Source organism: Callorhinus ursinus, unplaced genomic scaffold (assembly GCF_003265705.2).
Source record: "Callorhinus ursinus isolate GAN/ISIS: 27379988/994484 unplaced genomic scaffold, GSC_fseal_2.0 scaffold12, whole genome shotgun sequence".
NCBI classification, from domain to species: Eukaryota; Metazoa; Chordata; class Mammalia; order Carnivora; family Otariidae; genus Callorhinus; species Callorhinus ursinus.
The window spans coordinates 42,470,125-42,495,139 of record NW_027397074.1 but is presented as its reverse complement, the minus strand read 5'-3'; the positions used below and the strand labels follow the sequence as shown (position 1 = coordinate 42,495,139).

At 37.7% G+C, this 25,015-nt stretch overlaps 1 protein-coding gene across 2 annotated transcripts in view; it reads left to right on the top strand.

Annotated features, from left to right (window-relative positions):
- Positions 1 to 25,015, top strand: part of SKAP2 (src kinase associated phosphoprotein 2) — a 170,253-nt gene that overhangs the window by 105,090 nt on the left and 40,148 nt on the right. For both annotated transcript variants that reach the window (XM_025873066.2, XM_025873067.2), the window contains exons 7-9: positions 6,336 to 6,460; positions 7,331 to 7,394; positions 7,734 to 7,871. In XM_025873066.2, coding sequence (XP_025728851.1) covers positions 6,336 to 6,460; positions 7,331 to 7,394; positions 7,734 to 7,871 — 327 coding nt within the window. The remainder of the gene's footprint in view (positions 1 to 6,335; positions 6,461 to 7,330; positions 7,395 to 7,733; positions 7,872 to 25,015) is intronic.

The following is a 25,015-nucleotide window of genomic DNA, read 5'->3' as shown; positions in this document are numbered from 1 at the left end:
CTTCCAGTCCATGAGCATGGAATGTTTTTCCATTTCTTTCTTTGCGTATAACGCCCAGTGCTCCGTGCAGAACGTGCCTTCTTTAATATCCATCACCAGGCTAACCCATCCCCCCCCCAAAACCCTCAATTTCTTTCATGAGTATTTTATAGTTTTCTGAGTACAGATTCTTTGCCTCTTTGGTTAGATTTATTCCTAGGTATCTTATGGTTTTGGGTGCAATTGTAAATGGGATCAACTCCTTAATTTCTCTTTCTTCTGTCTTGTTGTTGGTGTAGAGGAATGCCACTGATTTCTGTGCATTGATTTTATATCCTGCCACTTTACTGAATTCCTGTATGAGTTCTAGCAGTTTGGGGGTGGAGTCTTTTGGGTTTTCCACATAAAATATCATATCATCTGCAGAGAGTGAGAGTTTGACTTCTTCTTTGCCGATGTGGATGCCTTTTATTTCTTTTTGTTGTCTGACTGCTGTGGCTAGGACTTCTAATACCATGTTAAATAGCAGTGGTGATAGTGGACATCCCTGCTGTGTTCCTGATACAAATATAGGGACCCGAAGGGCTACGTGCACCCCGATGTTTATAGCAGCAATGTCCACAAGAGCCAAACTGTGGAAAGAGCCAAGATGTCCATCGACAGATGAATGGATAAAGAAGATGTGGTATATATATACAATGGAATATTATGCAGCCATCAAAAGGAATGAAATCTTGCCATTTGCAGCAACGTGGATGGAACTGAAGGGTATTATGCTGAGCGAAATAAGTCAATCAGAAAGACATGTATCATATGACCTCACTGATATGAGGAATTCTTAATCTCAGGAAACAAACTGAGGGTTGCTGGAGTGGTGGGGGGGTGGGAGGGATGGGGTGGCTGGGTGATAGACATTGGGGAGGGTATGTGCTATGGTGAGTGCTGTGAATTGTGTAAGACTGTTGAATCACAGACCTGTACCTCTGAATCAAATAATACATTATATGTTAAAAAAAAGAAAAAAGAAGAAGATAGCAGGAGGGGAAGAATGAAGGGGGGGAAATCAGAGGGGGAGATGAACCATGAGAGACTATGGACTCTGTGAAACAAACTGAGGGTTCTAGAGGGGAGGGGGGTGGGGAGATGGGTTAGTCTGGTGATGGGTATTAAAGAGGGCACGTTCTGTGTGGAGCACTGGGTGTTATGCACAAACAATGAATCATGGAACACTACATCAAAAACTAATGATGTAATGTGTGGTGATTAACATAACATAATAATTAAAAAAATGAGGAAAAAAAAATACAATGCATCGTGGCTGTTTAAGAGATAGGCAAAGGTAGAGGAGCCCATAAAGCAAGCTGAGAAGGTTGGACCCAAGTTGCAGGAGGAAATGCAAGATAACGTTCATCTCTATGAAGATTTCATAAACTGCATGTTCTAGAACAGTGGTTTTTCAGACATTAGTGTGTAACAAAATTACCCGGGTGGCTCAGATGGTTAAGCGTCTGCCTTCGGCTCAGGTCATGATCCCAGGGTCCTGGGATCAAGTCCCACATCGGGCTCCCTGCTCAGTGGGGAGCCTGCTTCTCCCCCTGCCTCTCTCTCTCTCTGTCTCTCATGAATAAATAAATAAAATCTTTAAAAAAAAAAAAACAAAATTACCCGGGATGCTTACCGAAACTTTGTTTCCTGGAGCCACTCCCAGAGATTTCCATACAGCGAGTGCAAAGTAGTAGCCATTTCTGTATTTTTAATTGGCATGCAAGATCTAACATAGTTGGTGATTCTTCAAATATACTTTGAGAAACATCTTTCTAGGAGACAGGGTGAAATGGTTGAAAAAAAGCAAGTCTTTGGAATCACTTATGTTAGGGTCCTGGCTTTTACAGTCTACTCGTGATGTGGCCATGAGCAAATTGGTTGTTTTAAGGTTCGTTTTTCCACCAGTGCTGGGATATAATAAATACCTTCTTTCTCTTAGAATTATTTCATGGTATATATGAGATATGTTTAAATTTCTGGGCCTACAGAAGGAGCTCAGGAAATGTGAGTTGTCTTTGTGTACTTAAGAGACCTAAAACACAGCTGCAAACCTAAAAGGCAGTGAAAAAGTAGAAGGAAATAGCTATCATTAATCTCACGCATTTTGTTTTGTAAGAGATTAGAGCCAGCTCCTTTTTACCTTGAACCTACTGAGTTAGAATTGTGTAAAATTAAGTTACTGATTTAATAGATTTTATTATCTAGTTTCTCCTGGCAGACTTCAGTTCTGTAGACATTAAATCCGAACAGCATGATATAGACAAGGTTAAAGTGTGAAACAGAAGATGAGGGAAATTTAATAGAGGGACAAACACCTCAAAAATCCTGAGGGCATCAATGTGTTATAACATAATATAAAAGCTAAATACTCAAATTAATACTAAATCATCAAGAAAATGTTATATTATGTTTAAGGGAATTGTTTGAGAAGTCAGGGAAGTATATCTTTCAGAAAGATTTCTATTATAACAACTAACATTTACAAGTGTTTGGCACTTAAAGGAATAAGCTTCTGCTATTTGGGAAGTTCACTTAGATGCAATATTTATTAGTCTTTTGCAGTTTTGGATAAATAACTTATATGACTTTATTTCCCATTTGATTGGCATGTTACTATTTTTTTTTAACAGTCTGTCTCAAGCCAGCAAGTGTCCTTGAAACTATTCTAGAAGGCACTGTGGAATTAACTTATATATAAATATATAATTTATATATATAACTTATATATAAATTAAGTTCTATGTAAATCTCAAAATATAACATTAAATTAAATATCTGCTATATGGATTGTCATATAATGCTATGGTTTTCTTCCTTTTCTCTATCTGGAGGAGATGCTAATGTAAAGAGAGAAGAGCAGAGTCTTATCAAAGCTGTGTCTATGCCAATTTCATGTCTTGAACTTTCTGTCCCACATTGGCTAATAAGAAAAAAGGCTGCTTAATGGTTATGCATTTGCAAAAGCTATTGAGAAAGAGTTATGAATTTCCTTCATTCTCTTCAACCTTTCTGGTCCCATACTTCTACCCTCACTTGAATGCATATATGATTATTTATTCCCAAATATTCAACTATCAGCTGAATAGGTCTAGGTATTCGTTTCTTTTTATTATTAATTTTACTTGGTTAGAAAATACCACCTTTTGTTTTGTAGACCTAGATCTGTCTTTGGCTGAATGAGGTTTTCTTCTGTTATATCTTTGATTATTGGCTCTGTGTTATTTGTTACTCTTCTGGAACACCCATTTTTTCTTATGTTTTTGTCAGTCTTTCATATCCATCACATTCCTCTTTTCTCTTCCCCTTTATTCTTTTTTTTTTCTACCTACCGGGGTAGAAAGTTTTAGGGGTATCTGATCTGATTTTTCAACAGTGTTCAAAATTTTCAACTTTTTATCACTTTAATAAGTCATTTGTTTTGCTGCTGCATTTTCATTTCCTTATACAGTATTTTCCCCTTATTTTATCAGCTCCATTCCAATTTCTGTCTCAGCCATTTCTCTTTTTATATTACATTGTTTTATCTTTCACCTCTTTTAGGTTTTTTTTACGTTGTAAAGGATACAGAACAATCATTTATATCTGTTTCTCCTACTATCCTCTTGCTTTTTACTTCTTGAATGCTATGTTTTTGTATCACATAGTATTTTTATGGCACATGTGTTCCTTTGTTTGCTTTCCCTCTTTTACTTATGTTTGGAGGTTGTATATCCTTGTCTCTGTAACTGGGGCGCTTACCTCTAGATTGGATTCGTGGCCTCTCTCTGGTTCATCCGACTAGAGGCTGCTCATGTCCTCCTCTTAGACTCTAACAGAAGATCTGGGACATGGCCCTATAGCATAAATCCTGGAGGTTTTGTCTAAAGTGGATCTGCTAGTCTAAGGAGAGGTCATCTCATTTGGCTGCCTGGTTGTCTGATTTCTAGATAATCTAGCACAAGAAAGTTTCCTGCTCCCTGCAGTTCTTCCAAACTCAGTCTTTGTGCCAATTTTACATCTCCAGGTGTAAACCACTCCTTATGCATTTCCATCCCCACTGATGTTACATTGCCAAGAATTTCAGACCCAGAGCAAAGAGAGAAAGCATGGGCTTTAGATGAGATGGACCAAGTGATTAGAGCAATTGAGCCCTTGTGCAGCAAGGGAGCCACCTTCTTTCATCTGGTCTTTGAAAATCTGTTTTTTTCCTGGAAAGTTTAAAGAAATCTCTCAAAATTGTTCTGTGTGGCTTTACTGTTTGGCCTCTGATTATTTCCATTTTTTGTAATGAAAATTAAATCTTTTGCCCATCTAGCAGATCACTGAGTAATATTCCTGGAGCACTTAAATTTGTATCCTATGTGTATGTGTTGCAGTGGGAAGGTGGGAAAGGTATGGTAAGGTGTTACTAGAGTTTATCTCACCATTCCTGTAATGCTCCCTTGCTTGTTTTAAATGCTTGATAATAGATTTTTTTTTCCAATGAGTGGATGAATGACTTAGTCTTCTTTGAGAATTTAAGGTTAAGCAACAGTGCTTAACCATTTATTATTTTAATACTTTTCCCCAGTAGTATTTTTCTAGTTAGATATTTTGCAAAATATGTCCTGGAAATACCAGTTCCATAAAAAGTTCTGTGAAAAAAGGGTTCCATGGACAAATCATGTTGTGAAATGCTGCATTCTATCTTTCTCATAGAAATGTAATCAATATGTAAATATATTAAGGGCCTCAAGAAGGCCTGGAGTAACAAAGCCTGGTTAGTTCTTTTTAATTCAGTATTTCCCAAACTTATTTGATCATAGACCCTATTTATTTCCCATAAAACACACTTTGGGAAATGCTGCTCTAAGTTTTGTTTTTTTCTGAACACCATAGAGTACATTGTAGACTTTTTCCATAAGGCAAACTTCTAATTTTTAGATCATGGAGAGTTTTAAAATGATGACTTAATATGATTAGAATGTTCAGATTTAAGTCAGGAATTTCTAATTCAGATTTTTCCCCCTCATTTGATGTTTTGAACAAGATATAATCTCAATAACTTTTTAAATGAATCTTTTTTTTAAGATTTTATTTATGTATTTGTCAGAGAGAGAGAGAGAGAGAGAGAGAGAGAGAGAGAGAGAGAGTGCGCACAGCAGGGGGAGAAGCAGGCTCCCTGCTGAGCCAGGGAGCTCAATGCAGGACTCCATCCCAGGACCCTGGGATCATGACCTGAGCCGAAGGCAGGTGCTTGACTGACTGAGCCACCCAGGTGTCCCTCAATAACTTTTTAAAAAATGTATGTTACTTCAGCCATTAAATTAGTGTATTTAGAAAAGGAGATAGATGTTTTATTGGTTCACAGAGCTGAGAGAGCCTTCCACCCCATGATAGGAAGCATTTCTAGATTTCCCCCGAACTCAGTAAGACAGTTGCCCTTACTCATGATCTTGGAAATTGCCAAGTGAACCTAGGAAGTAAACCTATAGTGGTGCAGCTTTTCTATCAAAATGGTGTAACTGGGTGAAGTTGGAAAGCAGACTAATTTTATCTCAGTCTCAGAGTTTAAATCCTTTGTCTTGAAAATAATATCTGACTAAAGCTCAAGTTGTCTTTTCTTTTGTCTCCTCATCATGTGGGATTCAGCCATGCTTTATTAGCTTACCGGTTCACTGACTGCTTAAGAAACCTGCTTTTCTTTGGATTTGTTTCAGCAACTAATGCTTCCATGCTTGCTTTACCTCTCCTTTCCATCCAAGTGCTTTGCTTTCCCCTCATAGCTTTTTATAATTAGTAGGGTTTTTTTGCTTTGCTCTTTAAATTTACAGTTCAGTTTGTACCCATTTAGGAGATATTTTTTAAAAGAAGAGCCGTGTTTTAGAGACTTTTTTGGAGGTGGAGTGTTGGAAGGTGGTAATGAGAAGGGACGGTGGTAAAAAAGCCCAGTGGGTTTTCAGCTCCAGGTTTTCCCACTGGCTTATAAATCTGAGAGAGCCATGGATTTGGAGTAGGTTTGTCCAGCAAGTTCTGAGTTCCAGTTCTTGGATTTTCCCTGCAACAAAGTGTCCTATTGCCGTACTTCTTTCTGAATCAGGCTATTTGTGGACCTCTTCCTCTTGGTCCCTAAGATATCCTTTGTGAACCCAGCCATCCCAAATACTTCTGTAATTTTAGAACTAGAAATGATATCTAGAAACAATTTAAACATTAAATACTATGAAAACAATATGACCAAAAAAAATACCTGTTCAAGAATTGACAGAGAAAATCTAAATAAAAGATAATCAACTGGGCATTTATATTCACTGCAGAAAATGAAATTCTGACTTTCGTTTTATCTTCCACAGACAAGCAACAGAAAGGTGAATTTGCAATAGATGGTTACGATGTCAGAATGAATAACACTCTCAGGAAGGATGGAAAGAAAGATTGCTGTTTTGAAATCTCTGCTCCTGATAAACGCATCTATCAGGTTGGAGTTTTTGTGTTGTTTTGAAATTAAGTTGATAAAATGTTCTGATTTCATTTATAAAGCCATTAACATTTTGTTAAAACAACTCTCCCTGACATGTTAATAATAATAAAAGATACTGATTTTATACAGTGAACATTCATATAAGAAGTACAGTTTTTTAAAAAAATTTCAGATTAGTTGTGATATCTTCTCTTGAAAGGGAACAAGCGAATATGTAATTTATCAGCTACTTCACATGTTGCGTTTTATAACTTTTAATAGCACTACATGATTTCTTAAACGAATTACATAGCAGAAAGAGTAAAATTATCAAAAGAAAAATATCAGCATGTTAATGCGTATTTTCTTGCTTAGGGTTGTGGGAGAAAATGAAGGTAAAGGCACATATCAGCTCTGTGATTCAGGAGCTATCAGCTAGCGTCGATACGGAATGTATGTTTAATAAGTTTTAAATATCTGAGATTGCAGTTGAAAGCCAGTTAATTAAGTTGTCAGGTAGTGTGTTGGAATCTGACAAGAACATTTTTAAGAAGACTGTACCCGGCAGTCTGAAGAAATTCATGGGTGTCTTCTAATTGTCAAGGGCAAATTTTGTTCATCAGTTCTGTCTTTGACATTGATGAAGGGAAGCAGCTTTTTTTCCTGCACAGCTGCCAGCTCCTGATCGGAGTTTCAAATCCATCATCCTCTGCTTCAATTACGTAAATTTGTCAAAATTAACTGTACATTATAAGAAGCATCCTTGCAAGAAAAATAGTACTAGACATGAAAAGAATTACTAATGGTCTTAAAGAAGTGATAAGAATGCGACATACCTTTTGTTTCCACTGTGGTGAATTTTCTTGTTGTTGTTTATTTTTTTGTTAGTTCACAGCAGCTTCTCCCAAAGATGCCGAAGAATGGGTACAGCAGCTGAAATTTGTATTACAAGGTGAGAGCAATCAATCGAACTAGTCATTGCAGTCTTTAAATATTGAATAACTGAACGAATTTGGATTTGCATGTACAAAAGATTATCGACTCCTATGAGAATGACCAAGGGAATGTGGCTAGTACTAATACAGACTGTTCACTTCGTATTTATAAAAGTGTTTTTTCTGTTAAGTACCAACTGGCAACTTTGCAATTCGCATATTTATGTAATAATCAGTTGCTTCAAGTTAAGGATATAGCATGTGACTCTATTGGGCTGCATTTGTTTAGAAAATAGGGTTTTGAAAAATTTCTTTTGCATTCTTAAAAAATTTGCCTTGTGCAACATATTTTTCAGACATGGGATCTGATGTTATTCCTGAAGATGATGATGAAAGAGGAGAATTATATGATGATGTTGACCATCCTCTACCAACCAGCAGCCCACCAGCAAGCAGCCAACCAATTGATGATGAAATTTATGAAGAACTTCCAGGTATTTATCATCTGGTGATTCATTTAAGGATTTTTAGGGCTTTTTTTTTTTCCCCCTAATGTCATGTATTATCAAGTTGACAACTTGAGTGGAAATGGTGAGCTATTAAAAACAAGGACAAAGAAAATCCTCAAAACTCTATTTTATGAAAAGGGTTCTGCTTGAGGTATTTCAAGTGAGTGGATGTACACTTATGAAAAGTGAGTGGAATGTTAAAATGGAGCAGATACAGTCCTAATCTCATGGGACTTTTGGCTCATTAGCATTGTTTATGCTACATAATTTTTTAATTAAAAAATTGACTTGCCTTACAGTTTTTTCCACCAACTCACACATCATTTTTTATTTATATATCTTGGAACTTTCATTAACCAGAAGTTATGTGCACACCCCATATGTCAACAACTTCTGCCTCATATATTCCTCTTTGCTGCGGTATATTGCATTGTCTTGGAGAAATATTGTTGTACTATAAACAAAGGCTTTTTGAGGCTTGAAGTTTTCTCACTTGATATTTTATCATCAGTATAAATAAGTTTTCTTATTCTACATTTTTAGGCATTGTTTAGTGTTTATATGCCTCAGTATCTGTTACGTAACATAAAATTAATTGTCTACTGGCTATTTGACTTGTATTTTTGAGGGTCAAGCTAAAACAGAAGAGGTATCACGAACTTAGGGTACCTAGAATATGAACACATTCAGGGAATCATTGCCTTACTAATGCTATAGGTTGAAATGAACTTTTTTTCTATTAAAAAATCAGTAGTTAGAGAAGAAAAAGGGATTCTGAGCAATGTGAGATTTAACCATCTCATGCAGAGAAGTTGTTTTTCTCTGAATAGAATGATTTTTTAAAAGATTTTTATTTATTTGCAAGAGAGAGAGAGCACGAGCAGGGTGAGGGTCAGAGGGAGAAGCAGACTCCCCACTGAGCAAGGGGCCTGATGCAGGGCTTGATCCTGGGACTCTGGGATCATACCCAAGCCGAAGGCAGACCCTTAACTGACTGAGCCACGCAGGGGCCACTGAATAGAATGATTTAACAACATAGTATAAACCCTTAAAATTGATTTCAAAAATACTCAAAATGTTCCAAATTAACATACAAATATCATTTTCAATGAAGTCAGTAGAGCATAGTAATAACTAGCACGTGGAATTTAGAGTCAAAAAGTTTAAATTCTGGCTGTCCCATTTACCAGCTCAGTGACCTTAAAAGTTGTCTTTTCCTTCATCTGTAATTCTTCATATTCATCTATTAAAATTCTTTTTTTTTCAATCAGTAAAACGGGGATAATATCATGGTGGGGGAATGATAATATTACACTGCTCGAATCATGACAAGCCCACAATAAATTGTAACATTATTACTGTATCCAGTAAATTCTTGCAAGTGCTTATATGAAACTATAAGAATGGTTTTCTGATCAAGTAAGAATTAATGATTGTAATGGTATTATAAATTCAAGTACTACAAAAAGTACTCAAATATGCATCTACATACTGTTTTTCACTACCCTAGAGACGATTAGTCTAAAAGCATAATTGTGTGGGGAATAGTAATCTGTACCTTTTTATTATTTTAATGGAACTATATGTTTATAGCCCCTTCCTTTCTGATTGATCCTAGGGAAATGGCATCTGCCATAGTATTAGTTATCCTCAAGTTGGGAAGAATATTTTCTGACCTCTTGTTTTTGGTCACACCCTATCGTTAACACATTTATTTTATTTTTAAAAATGTTCACAAGAGCTTGTGAGAATGTATACCGATATAAAACGGAGGGAAGTGGTACCTTTGAACGTATTATTGTCATACACCTTTTATTCCTTTAAAACCCTGCAGTGAATGGGTTACATTATAATTGTTGAATTGACTGCTCATTAAGTTCTGTGTTTCTTCAACTTGACCATCCTCTATCCACCACTCCACCCCCCACCCTCCAGAAAACTATCAGTCAGGAGTAAGGATTGAATATTCGTAGTCCTCTTCCTAACAAAGGCCCAAGGAAGATCTCCTTTAAGTAGCTTGAAATCTTAAAAATATGAAACATCTTTTATTTTCCCTCACTACAGATGTTCTGCTTCATCTCTCTCTTTTTTTTTTTTTTGGCCTGGGGCCACATAATTGTTGGAAATCTGGTTGCTCTTTAAGTGGTCTTACTTCTTGCTGAGGTACTGGAAGAAATCTAAGCTGCTCTGGGATTCCTTGCCCCTGCCTGGGATCTCAGTTGCTGTACAAAGTGATTGAGCTTGATAGAGCCTGCAGCTGTGCCCTTGGGAAGGAAGCTGGGCTAGGCAGCTGTGGAATGTCTCCTTCTTCTTTCTTCCCCAGTGTACCCAAGAACCGCTTCAGCATCTGCACAGTTCAAGTCTGTCGAGTCTGAGCCAGCCGCTACAGAGGGGATTTTTCTTAGTGAAAGTCCTCAAGCTGTCTCTCAGAGTTTGTTGAGGTTTTGTTTGACGAAATATCTGAAACTAGGAAGTTGCTTTTCTTCCTTTAAAAAAGGATCTCTCACTCAGGATGAGCATGGAGGTTGTTGCTTTCACTTCTGTGAGATATGAGTACAATTTTGAGAGGAGGGGAAGACAGTGGAAGAGCAGTGAACACATTCACAAACTGTTGCTATTTTTTCAGTTCTGTACAAAGAATGACATATCTCAGAGGTCTGACTGGTTAAATTCCAAGAATGAATTAATACTACTATTTCACCACAATTTTCTGTCCATTCTATATAGTTGAAAACTAAGCCTCTTAGTTGAAAGATGGAGCATACAAATGTGTTTGAAGGAAAATCTAAGTATTCAGCATGTTACTTTAAGTCACAGAGTTCTTTTTCTGAGAAAGTAAAGCTCTTACCCTAATGAATATATATTTTTGAATGTAAATAAACCTGAATGTGTTTAAGCCTTAATAATAAGAAGAAAACATTGCTTAAAAAATCGTATTGCAAAATATCCCTTGAAACGTGTTGAATTCTCTGGGAGTGTGAATGGTCTCATTGTGATTGTTTTTCAGTGAGGGTCTTCGAACTTGATTACAGCAGCTTCTCTTTAATTTCTTGTTCATTAATTTTTAAGTAGCTTCGCCAAAGAATAAGAATACATTCTTTGTGCGTAGGGGATTTATGCATATGTACGGAAGAGTGGAAAGAGGGCCATTTCTGGGGAGTAGGAAAGGCATCTGGCTTTTCTTCAGATACACTAATGCTTTGACATCTTTTATGTCTTGGCACCTCCTCGCCTGGGCCACTCAGGTTTGCTCACACGGTGATATTACTATGGCATATTTGTGTTGGCACGACTCATATGTTGATCAAAGTGTGTTAGACGGTTTCATAACAGTCATGAGTTCATTCGGCTTCGCACAAATTTCAGAAGTCGGTGCTCATTTTTTCATTAGAAATACAGAAGAACGGTTTTGTTTGATTTTTGAATCTTGAAAGAGGAGAGCAGTCCTTGGGGAATGGCTACACAAATCAGCCCAGCTTGCTCTTCTCTTCTAGTTACCATGTCACTTGATTCCACCCCCCCACCCCAAAGTCAGGAAATTGTGCAGCAACAACAATAAGACTTTTTAAAGAGATAGACTGAATAGAATCGGCCCCGTAACAAGAGTAGTAGTAACTGCCCGTCAGCCCCTTAAATCTCTAGCTTTTAGGGGAATTGCATTTGAAATTCTTCTATCAAGTGGACTGGAAGAGAGAGGGCAAAATAAAACAGGAAGACAAATTTCTAATTCCATTAACCTATTTTTTAAGTGTTAACTCATTTTTTTTTCCCGTAATGACAGATTGAACTATTCTGAGCCAGAAACAAAGGATGTTTTTATCCTTTGGTCATTCAAATACATTTTAAATGTATTCATTCCAACTGTCTGTATCGAAAATGGAATATAAAGTAAAATGCAGCTGTAAATTTTTTTCGATGAAAACTATTATGTATACGTAAAAAAGAACAGCATTCCATTCCTTAAATTTAGAGCAGTCTCTGGCAAGTGGATACTAATGCTAACTTAGTCACTGAGTGGTCACAACCCCCCTCAAAATACATTTTAGCTTTATTTTCCTACTGAATCATTATCACTCGTAGTACCAAGTTAATATCAAGATTACAGGGGGCTCTGGAGTCTCTGGTATTAACATCACTGTAAGTCATGGTTGGTCCTGGTTTCACCAGAGAATTTTTCTCATTCCTTCTTTGGAATGTAGTGGAAAGATGCCAGCTGACTTTCACAGAACCACATATATTCAGCATTTTAACATTGTTAGTCCAGGCAGCCTGCTGGCATCCTTTTTTCTTAAACCGTGGTACTGAATTGTAAAGTTATTAAGTGTGGTGATACAGTATCCTAATACATGATATGATACGTATTTTTCCCCAAGTATATAACTAGATTAGAGTCAATTCTGGGGTGGTTTCAGCTCTGAACTCTGCTAAGAGGGTTATCTGAAGCTCTAGAAAATAAGGGAAATAGCTATAAATTAGGGTCCCTGCGCACATTTAATTGTTTATATTTTTATCTTTGCTGAATATAAATGTGATTTTAATGTTGTTTATGTTGTTTGTTTCATAATATGGCATGAAGCTTTGGAATACATTGTGCCTGTCATGTAACTTTTCTCTGTCATTGGCATTGCAAGTGAATTTGTTCCAAGAGATAGTTTGACACATATTAAAACCCAAAATACCTGTGTGCTTGCAAAAAAACATATGACTGTCGGTAGGAAGATAGACTAAACCGTTTTTGCAACTTGGAGCTACATCAGTGGTTCTCAGCCATCAGAAATTTCGGCCCTCAGGGTACATTGAACGATTTAGTGTTTGGAGGCATTTTGGTCACCACAACTGGGTTGTATATGTGTTACAGGCATCAGGTGGGGAGAGGCCAGGGATGCTGCTAAAAATCCTGTAGTGCACAGGACAGGCCCCACAACAGAGAACTATCTGACCCCACATGTCAGTAGTGGTGAGGTTGAAAAACCCTTCATGGGAATGTAATAGACAGCTTTTGGTTTATAACCATATCTCTGGAGTGATAAGAACCCATACCCATGCTCCATATATGAGTTTATTTTTGTGGACAAAACAAAGGCTTCCTTACATAGATAAAACTAGGATTACATTCAGTGGTTCTGGGTCATAAGGGATGGGCTGGACTTGCCTGTCACTCTTTCCTTCAAGAGGTTGAACTTCTGTCAGTCTTAGAGGAATGAGAAAACCATGAAAGAGGAGAAAGGAAAGAAGCACTTCCTCTATTTGCATGAACACACTCTGTGAAGGAAGAGTCTTTTTTGCTACTGTATGTGTATGTCTTCCTTGTACAGAGACATGGCTTCTAATATTCTGATGAGGTTGCTCTGCCACAGCCGAAGTGAGACCAGCGGGTGAAGGTTTGGATCTTCTGAAAGGGAGTCAGGGAAGCGGGGAGAATGTAGTCTCCGGCAATTCCAGGGCCACCTGAATTTTGACACCTCTGGGACTTCTCTCCCTTCTCCCTTCTTGGGCTTGGACTTTGCAGAGCTTCATGGGCTTGAGATGGCGGGAAGGCCGTCTGTCCCTGAGGTGGGCAGGGAGGTGATGAGGCAGCCCCATGAGGCAGAGGGTGGTTGGCTCACCTGAGTGTGCTTCCCGACAAGCCATGCGGGGTGCTGCTTCCTTATTCTCTGTCCATTTCCTTTTTGCTCTTGCTGAGTTTTAACTTGTATGTAAGTCTTTATTTTCAAACAGTACACGCTCAATGGAAAAACCTTAATTATTGCTGATGTGCACAAAAGAAAGTGCAAGTCACCCTCTATTCTACGTAGATGTGAACAGTTTGATATGAATCTGTTGTCTTTTTTAGGCCCACTTACAAATGTACAAATGCATGTAACATTTTAACATTTTAAAAATAAGAACCTTTATTTCATTTACTTGCTTCTACTCTTTCATTTCCTTTTTATTTTCTTCCCACTATTACTTTTTTCCTTTTTTCATTCTTTTAATTTCCTCCCTTCCCTTTTCCATTGCCATCCTCTGTTTTCTTCCTTGCTTTCATTTCTTCCCTTCCATAAATATTCTTGAGCACCTGTTCTGTGTTAGGCACCGTGCCTAGGTGCCTGGAAGCCGCTGCCCTTCCTACCCGGGCCCTAAATGGGTGTGGTTACTCCTTCCCGTTCCGGCCCAAGCCTTGACTTACCACTGCACCCCCGATCTCCTGTGCCTGTTTGTGACCTGTGTGTATACACCCTCTTCACGACTCATGAGTCTGTTGTCCTGGCTTTCCGGAGAGAGGAATGCCGTCTTCCCCCGGGATCATGTCAGCATGCCTGTGATGCCTCCTCAGAAGCCATCCTGCACTTGCCCTCTTCCTCTCTGTCTGCCTCTTCTCTTCGGGCTCCGCCCCTGCCCTGCACGCACTGAATGCCTTTCCCTATATCTGTGGCCAGTTAATTTGTGATGATAGAGAGCAAGGACTTTGGAGGCAAACATACATTTGAATCCCAGGTCTGCCCCTCACTCGGTACTTTAGCCAAAAGGAAAGTGAATACAGGGGAAGTGGCGATGTAGGAAACAAGAACGGACATAGACGTAGGTAAAATATGTCAGCACCGTTAACTATGGATTACTTTATTTATTTATTTTTATTATTATGTTCAGTTAGCCAACATAGGGATTACTTTTATATGAGCCTTTTCTTTCAATTTAAAAAAGTAAAACCAAAGTTAGCTAACAATTAAAAAATTTAGCTGGGGCAAGAGGCACAGGGAGTGAAAGCATGCTAAGTGTTGTTCAGGAGGCGAGAGGAGAGAGGTACTGAGAAGTGTGGTCTTTGTTAGGAAATGCATGATAAATTTCCAAGTGAGTACTCAATAAATAGGAATGCAATCTTGAATTTCCCAAAGCAGCCGGAGGGAAATAAATGATGATCACAGAAAAAAATTTTAAATCCAAAAGAAGGCAGGAAAAAAAGAACAAGGAGCAAAGAGACAATATGGTAAAAATAAGCCCAAATGTAAAAGTAATTACAATAAATAGAACTTGATTAATTCAATCTAGTAAAAGACAAATTATCACATTAGATTTTTTGTAAAAGATTTATTTATTATTTTTGGTGGGGGAGGGGCAGAGGGAGAGGGAGAGAGGGAATCTCAAGCAGACTCCCCACTGAGCACAGAAGCTGGCCCAGGGCTCAGTCCCACGACCCTAAGATCATGACCTGAGCTGGAATCAAGAGTCGGACGCTTAACCGACAGTACCACCCAGTCAAAATCCTCATTGGAATTTTTTTTTTTTTTTTTAAATCTAGCAGCAATCTTCTTAGAGGAGCTGTTTCTGAAACAAAACCACACAGAAATTTTCCAAGTAAGGGAATGGAAATAAACCAGGCAATCCTGTTCAAACAAAGCTACTGTCTATGTTAACACTAGACAATGTAAAATTTAAGGCATAAAGCAATAGTAAGACTATAGACTGATACCACATAATAATGATAAAAAAAGATAAAGTTTAAATGCACCTAACTGCGCAACCTTGAAATCTGTAAAGCAAAAACTTATCAAGACAGATTTGACAAATCTTCAGTTATAATGGGAGATTTTTAACATAACACTTTTAGAAACTGGTAGACCAAGGAGGTAAAAAATTTGTAAGTGTATGAAAGATTTGAACCAAAAAGAATTGATGAACAATCTAATCTGTCTAAAAAGATATTCAGTACATGTAGACTATTTATGGAAATTAGCCATATATAAGTTCACAAAAGCTCAACAAATTTCTATGAATCTATGTCATACAGACTGTGTCCTTTAACTGCAATGAAATTTAATTAGAAACCAATACTAGAAAGGTAGTTAAAAATACCCAAGCCCCTGTGTTTGGAGGCTGAAAAATAAATTTCTGAATAGCTCATGAATTAGAAGAGGAAATCACAATGAAAATCACAAAATATGTAGTTCTGAAAGACAATGAAAATAGTACAAATAAAAACTTGTGGCGTGGGTCTTGAACTCTATTTAGAGGGATATGGTGGTGAGTAAAACAAATGGGAGACTCTCTAATGAACTGGAGATGAGAGCACTATTAAAAAAGATGGAAAAAGACTATAAAATAAATGAAAGGATTAAAGAGACAAAAGAAGGAAAGGAAGCTCTAATAAGTGATAAGGACCCTTTGGAAAAAGATCAGATTCCTTTTTTAAAAAACCAAATAGATTCATTATAAATTATTGATGATTTGAATCATTTAGCCACCAAATTCTAAATTTTTGGACACACATATTTATTTTTACATTGCCTCGGGAACCATTAGAATAATTATTAGAATATCCTAGTAATATAATATAATCATTATGAGAATCAGAATTTTTTAAAATTTTGAACCCAGTAGTTATGCAAATGTCAGCCACTCTCATCAGACTAAAATGCTGACATTTGTAAAGCAAGAAGAAAAATCACAGTCATGGGCCTCGGCCATTAAGAATTTTTTTTTAAGATTTTATTTGTATATTTGAGAGAGAACGAGAGAGAGAGAGCATCGGGGTGAAGGGCAGAGGGAGAGGGAGAAGCAGGCTCCCCTCTGAGCAGGGAGCCTGACACTACGTGGGGCTCGATCCCAGGACGCTGGGATCATGACCTGAGCCAAAGGCAGACGCTTAACTGACTGAACCACCCAGGCGCCCCGAAGATTTTTCTGTGAACCTTAAATGCAGAATTCTAAAACTGTGCCAGAAGGTGAAATATTCACATTGTAGGTTTTGTATCTGTACGTAACTGAGTACTTTATCTTTTAGTACCAAGAAATCTCGAGAATTAGTTTCAAGATAGAGCTTCTAATCACCTTTGTATCAGCCTTTTTAACTGGAGTCTTCATTCTGCAGATATGATTTACTTCCCAAGTAGAATATAAACAGATAAGAGGCTGCTTTTGTTTTTAATTCCTCCATGCTTTCAGAAGATAGAATATGATAAAGTTTGTAGTAGCTTCACAAAAATGTATTTACTTCGTTAGGTCCCAGAAAAAAAATATACACACATCCATATACCCACATGAACACGCATATCCATAGAGACAGACTGCAGCAAGAGATCATCAAGTCTTCGCTATTTTTGCAGATAGGTCAGTTGGGAATATCAACTTCCTAAGAGTACCCAGTTGCTTACTTTAAAGCAATGATTAATAAGAATGGACAAGTTCAACAAAATGTCAGTGATAAACATAAGCACTCTTCATATCTGGCCTTGGCAAGTGCTACAGTTGAGTAAATGCAAGCCTTTAACAAAGTGGGAAAAAATCCAGTCTAACTTAAACTCAAGTGAAATTTTACTTTGATTTTGTTTCAAATAAGACATTCTTCTATAGATTTGTCCCTCCTTATTAGAACTTCATTAGAATTTCTACAAAGAAATAGCAATTCCTTATACTTATGTCTCTGTTAGCCCCTTTGTTTCTTACTACAGGAGTTGAGATGGGGCGGGCAATTTTTCTCATAGACACATAAGGAAATTCAGATGCAGAGTGGCATTTTGAGCTCTCTTTGGAACCAGATCCCAAACTTCTCAGCGTCTTGCCTGGGCCTCTTTCCATATTCCTGATCCTGCTGCAAGAATGTACAACCTAACTCTGCTTCTCTTTAGCATAAAGATGCATTGGAGAGCCATTGTTTCTTCACCTGCTTACTCTTTAACCCCTGGCAATTTGACTTTGTATTCCTTTTTTTTTTTTAATTTTTTAATTATTTTTTTTATTATGTTCAGTTAGCCACTGTATAGTACATCATTAGTTTATGTTGTAATGTTCAACAATTCTTTAGTTGCGTGTAACACCCAGTGCTCATCACAACACATGCCCTCCTTAATACCCATCACTGGGTTACCCCATCCCTCAACCCCTCTCCCTTCTGAAACCCTCAGCTTGTTTCCGGGGGTCCATAGTCCCTCATGGTTCATTTCCCTCTCTGATCCCTTAACTAAAACAGCTTCCTCAAAGTCACCAGTACTGTCCCAGTCATTAGGTTTCTGTCCTCAAATTCACCTCCAGAAATTTTATTTTGCTGGGCACCCCTTTCTTCTTGAAACTGTCTCCTCCTCTGGCTTTTTCCCTCTCGTTTTCTTGTTATAGGTAATATTTATAAATAAGCATCTCAGCGCTGTTTTTAGATTGCCTCATTTCCTGATGCTTGCTGATTGTTTCAAATTATTTTTCTGTTTATCCAGTATTTCCTTAATAGTGGAGCTTTTTGCTATTTGTACTTTGTCTTCTCATTATACAGTCTTCTTATAATGCATTCAGTTAATAGATTCAAGAAATATTTATTGAAAGCCCGTTACATACCAGATTCTGTTCTAACTGTTGGGAGTTTAGGCATTAAAAAAAAGCAGACTTTGTCTCCATTAAGATAATTACGGATTGTAGTTAAGTGCTACGAAGATGAGGGGAAGGTGTGAAAGGAGCAACTGTTTTGCAGTCTGTGGTTAAGGCAGAGGTGACATTTAAACTGAAACCTCTTGGATAAAACTGGTAAAAGCAAAAAGGCAAACGAAGCACCTTCTAGGCACTGGGAACAGGTGCAAAGACCCCAAGAAAACCAAAACCAGAAAGAACCAGCAAGGTGGGCCACTGGTAGCCACTCAGAGAGAGGTTAGAATAGGATTGAAAATGCAGGCAAAGTAAAACATCTAGACTAACATCTAAACATTTAGAGCAAAGTAAATTGTCTTCACTGAGTAGCTGGTTCATCGAAAGAATTAAAAGGTGGTATGGTAATTATAACAATAATGGTTAACAGTATGTGCCAGGTATTTTCCTAAGTATTGTCTCATTTAATAAGTAGAAATATTTTATGGCCTAGGTATTATTACTGTCTCTATATTATAGGTAAGGAAACTAAGTGGTGGAATTAGGACTAGAATGTAGGCATTCTGACTGTTAGCCCACAGCTATACTGCCTCTCAACAGAAACATGTCCTTAGCTATCAAGTGAGCATTTACTGACACACATGTACAAAAGACCCCAGAAAGGGTAATATACCAATCAAATCTCATCTTCACATCTGACCTCTCCTCTGAGCTTTGGCCTCATATTTCAAGTGACTTTTGGCCATCATGTCAAACTTGTACCTAAGATCAAATTCAGCATCTGACTTACTAATACTGCTCTTCCTCCTTTCTTCTCTATTGCTGTTAACAGCATTAATAGTCATGCAGGCTTTAAAAATTAAAACTCAAAACCGTCCTTGATTCCTTCCTTGATCTCCGCTCCCCTAATCCAGTCAGTTTCCAGTTGCTACTGATTCTGCCTGCAAAGCATCATCCATCCCCAGCTCTCCACTCAGGCTTCAGTAATTCCTCACCTGGGGCATTATCGGAGCCCCTAAGAGTTCGCGCCACTTCCTGTGTGTGTGTCTGTCTCACCAGTCAACCCAATAATCTATTCAACATTTGCCAGCAGACTGAACTTCCTGAAACATAACATGGTCAAAGTAATCCCTTGCTCAGTAACTTTTATGGGTCTTCACTGCCTAGAGAATCAAGTCCAAGCTCACTGGCCAGGCCCGAGCTCCTTCCATGATGTGACTTACATTTACCTTTCCATTCCCATTCCCACTGCTCAGACCCATTATTCAGACAGACTGGATTCTTGAACATTCTTTATTCCTGCCTTGTGCTTCAGCTCCATGCCTTCATCACCTACATAGCACTAGGTACCTTGTCCTAAAACAATATGTTGAATTAAAGTAATTAAAAGACAAAAATTTACTCAAATAGCATATGGATAAAATTTTTGGTTGATTTTTTCGTTTTTCCATCCACCCAGTTCACAATCAAATCTACCATATTTTCTAATATAATCTCATTAGCCACAAGATATAGAGTGGAAGCCAAGATGATGAATAAATAGCCCCTGTCTTCAAATATGCTATAATTTAATCAGAGAAACAAATATATGAATATCTAAGTATAGAAAAAACCAAACTAAAGATATATAGGTAGATCTGTCAATATATCTATCAACCTATCTTAATCACACTCTTACCAATTCCAAAGTCCAATAGTATTACTCTACACCTTGGCCATATTTTCCCTTTCCACACCCATGTAGAACCTTTATATTCACCCATCAGAAACAATGAAAACACTCTTATTGATTCTGTATATTTATTACACCATTCTATGGTTTTGGTATAAATATAGTATTTTCTCTAAACCCACTTAGGTAGAACTTTTGTGGTTCTTCCATTAGAAACAAAATGCCCTTGGGGCTCCTGGGTGGCACAGTCGGTTAAACATCCGACCCTTGGTTTCTGCCAGGTCTGATCTCAGGGTCCTGAGATCCTGCCCCATATGGGGCTCCAAGCTCAGTGGGGAGTCTATTTGAGTTCTTCTCTCCCTCTCCCTCTGCCCCTCCCTCCCTAAAATAAATAAATAAATCTTAAAAAGAAAGAAACAAAATTCCCTTGAAGATTCTGTATATTTATTGGGCACAACAGTATTTTTATAAATATAGAATGGTATAATACTTAACACAATATAGTATTATGGTACAGTACTAAATACAGTATTATGATACCATGTCCTCTACCCTTCTGGGCATTAACATTTTTATCAAGAATGTCTCAGCTGATGCTAGGAGACAGCATATGTAAAAGAATTTAGAACCTCCTTTATAAACATTAATTTTTCATTTAATGGGGAAAATATTTTCAAGAAAAACAGAAATCAGAAGTTTCATAAATCCTATCTTCTATTGCTACAAAACGTTGACTGGCTGTCCAGCTCCCAAAGGGCAAATCCCTTACCCCTTCCCTTACTTTGGCACCCAGAGGTTCTCCATGGGCTGACTGAAGCCTCACGTTCTAGCCCAGTCCCTGTTCCACTACCACCAACTCTCCAGTTTCAACAAGCTGGCTTACCCTTCATTCTCTCCCAGACATCCTTTACTTTTTGTTCATATACTTCCGTCTGTATGGAATGTTCTCCTTTTGGTTCAGTTTCTAAGCAGATTTTCCGGACGTTTCAGGCTCGGATCAAATCCCATCTTCCCATAAAGCCTCTTCTGCCCATCCCAGCATTAAGTGACCCCTGCTTCTCTTAACTTCTATAGCACCATACATTTGAAAACGAACCACACACAGCTTTGTGGCATTTTTTAATGTTGTTATCCACTGTTCTAGAAATCTTATATTACTTTGCATGTCATCATATATCAAGCAAACAAATGGATGGATCTTTATGTCTTTATTATATTTACAAGCTCCTTGAGGGCAGGGATCAAACTTTATATTTCTTGGTATTCCCTAAAATAATACTTGGACAAGTGCCCTCCTCATAAGAAGTCTATAAATAATATCTGAATAGTATAGTCTTAAGGTAGAGGGGGCTTTTAGTTAAGAGAAGCTCTTTTTTTCCCCCTCCATGATGATTCTTTTCCTAATAACACGAGTTACTGCAGAATCCTGAAAAGAATGATTATACTAACCAGTGTACAATCAGTGGTATATTGAAGTATGGCTGATCTCCCAAACCTCATTAAAATCTAACCTTACTGTTCCAGTGAGCATAGTCTCAAATAAATAAATTTGTGAAATATAATACATTGAGTGATGAAAAGCTCTAATATCATCAATCTTTTGTACCATTAAAGATAGATCATCTACTGTGAGCAACAGGAACAACTTGAGTTACCATTTCCCTGTGGTAGGCTAGTCATCTCAAGCAAGACATTTCCCAGGAAATGACATTCTCCTTTGTTCCCACTCATTCGTTAAAGACCACAGGTAGAGCAGGTAGGTCTAAAGAGCACAGGATCATAACTGATTTTTTAAAGCTGACATCTGCAAGGACAAAACTCAGCGTTTAATGTAACTAGTAAGGAAATGATGAGCTTCATGTTTAAAAATAAATTCAGATATGGAAAGTTGCATAAGCAGCTTAAGGGATAGTGAAACCAAGGTCAAGAATCAGTGATTAGGTAGATGCTTGGGGAAAGTGTTTAAAATTATCTCTCAAGCCACTGCTTTGATTCGGTGGGCGTGGAAGAGTCCTTGGAGGGTCTAGAAAAGAGGAAGGCTGTGGTCAAGATTCAGTTTGCTCACTCCTGGTACCAGCCATTGGCTTATATTAAGTCCTTTGTTTCCCTTCTCCGCTCCACACCCTTTCCTTCAATTAAGCAAGCTCCTTTTCTCAGCCCACTGTTTACGTCCTGCTCCTGATTTCACATTGCCTGTTAGACTCTCTCATATACCAGATAACCTCATTTCACTTCCCTGGTCAGCCTGTGTTTTCTTTCAGAAATCACCTTACATCTTAGTTCTTCCTGGAAACCTAGCTTGATTAGGCAGGTCAAGGTGAAGGTCATTCATATTCATAATAAAATGTAATCTCTCTACATATTGCTTAAGGCATAGCTGTAAGAGGCAGTAACCCTAAAACATGTAGATATACATGTCTAGACACTTGAAAATATGTGAGCTTTTGAGCCTAGTTGTTTATTTAATATTTCTTGAGAGCCCAGCATTAATTTAAAGGTATTGTGAAATAATCATTTAAAATTCTAATAAATGAACGGAAAAGGAGCAGTGAAGGAAATGAAACATAAAATGAAATGAGAAAAGAGAAAAAAGCCTAACTTCTGTGTGAGCAGTTCAACTGTTCATTATTCATGCAACAAATGATTTTTTAAAGTTTTTATTTAAATTCCAGTTAGCATACAGTGTAATATTAGTTTCAGATATACAATATAGTGATTCAGCAACTCCATAGAACACCTGATGCTCATCACAAGTGCACTTCTTCATCCCCATCACCTATTTCACCCGTCTCCCCACCCACCTCCCCTCTGACAACCAGCAGTTTGTTCCGTGGTTAAGAGTCTGTTTCTTGGTTTGCCTCTCTTTCTTTCCTCTATGATTATTTGTTTTGTTTCTTAAATTCCACATATGAGTGAAATCATATGGTATTTGTCTTTCTCTGACTGATTTATTTCGCTTAGCATAATACCCTCTAGTTCCATCCGCGTCGCATGCAACAAATTATTATTAATTATTCATGCAACAAATATTTATTAGATAGCTGTTCTATGTCAAGCACGGTGCTAGGCACTGGGGAAACAGTACCCACCTATAAAACTCAGAGATTGTTAAATAGCAATATAAAATATTCAGTAAGAAATAGTTTGGAGAAGTAATCAGAGACTGAAGAGAGACTGATAAGAAAGAGTGGTCAAAGCCAAGTGTCTGTCCGTAGATGATATATCTGAAAGGATCCTACCCAGTGAACAAAATGTGGTTGTGAACGCCACCTAAGGAGCATTCTGAAGATGAAAATGAAATGATCAAGGTCAGGGAGTTTATTAAATGAAGACCCTTTCAAAAAAACATTCAGGTGGGGTAACTATGGGTGTATTTGGAGGAGGCCAGATGATAGCATATTCACGGCACAGGGAGAGAAGGGGAATTTGTATTCATGAAAGGATTTAACAAAGAGTTAACAGGAAAGAAAAAGACTTTTAAAAACAACTGCCAAGCCCCTTTAAAATTCAAACCTTTTTTTTTTTTTTGCCCCAACAACAACAAAAAAAGACTTTCCAAAGGAAATGGTGGAAGAAACCCCATTGCTTGAGACATTAAAAACCAGATGGTCCAAAGCTCCAGAAAATATTCACGCGGGATCAATCCTTCACTGGGCGAAAGCAAAGGGACCAGTGCAACTTGTGCTTTGAATCTCTAGCTTAGCAGTGCTCTGAAAATAAAGATTTACATTTCCTTGGACTTATCCTTATTCTTGCCCCCCTTTGTGGTCCCACAGCATTCTGTGTTGACCTCTATTAGAGCTGGCCACACAGGAATTGCCTGTTTACTTGGGTGTCTCTCTCTTCTCCTCGCTCCAAGTACTGTGAGCTTAGCAGGTTTTCTCCCTGCCCCTGCAGGCGTGCTGTGTGCCCTGGGTTCTGGAAATGGTCCTGCGCAATGCTTTTGCATTTGCTTCTGCCAGAGCCCCAGGAGTTTCACAATTTTTATGTTAAATTTCTTGGCTTGGGAAAAACACACTTGAGGATAGTATAAATTTGGATCTCACATTGTACAGGCCTGGGGTTTTGATTTCTCACAGGAAACCCTTACCCTCCTCCTCTGACCACCACCATCCAGAGCCCTAGAAAGACAAAAAGCTTCCTTGTGGTTTCCCTGGGTTGGTGGGGGTCTTACTTCCAGCTCTCTGCTTTTCATGGGCCCAAGGCCATGTCTCCTGTATCTTTGAAGATGGTAAAACTCCAGCCTCAACCCCACCCTACAAATGGTCATTATTCCCCTTTGAGCAAGTGGGGAGAGACAGGTCTGTCTCAGCTTGGTTGACCATATTGCTAGAGGCTGAATTCCTAGTCATAAGTAATTAGTAACTGCAGATACACAACATAGAGACTTAGCTTAATTATAAGTCCTTAATTCATATACTTTAATTCAGTAAAATAAACAAAAACTTGAGCATATACTAGGCAGATGTGAGGTGTCTAATATTTTTCTCCTGAGCACTGATGGGCTTTATACTCTATTAATTGCTTCTTGATAAAGAAAACAATTTTTGTTAAATCTGTGATAGAAGAGATCTTAAATGGCTGCTGATTACTACTTAGACAAAAAGTGACATTTGTATATGCAAAGAATTACTCAAAAGTTATATCAACATAGAGACCCATCCAAATCCAAATGTATGCTCTGGTTTTATAAGTGAAGAATAATATGTGTTTATATTTGAGGTTATGTCAGATGAGGTTAATGTGGTTACATGAGACTATATCTTAAAAATGGGGTTGCCATTCCAATCAAATGAAGTTCTTCTAATTTAAATAACATATTTTGTTCCCTATGCTGATCAATCATTTTCTATCCCAGAAAATCAAACCAGTTTTTGCACTATTGATTTGCAAAACTTACGTGGCATAAACATTATGTGACAGAAGTTGTTTGTTATTAAGAGAGAGAATATCATCTCCAAGAAACTTGTCATCTGGAAATAGGAAAAATCACACAAAGTAATTTTATTTGTATCATGGCTTTTTCACTGTTGGCTACATTTGTGACAGCCGATTTCATATTAAATATGAACAGTATTTTGTTTATGCTTGAATGTGCTCCAGTAGGAAGTAGATTTTACTCAGAATCTTC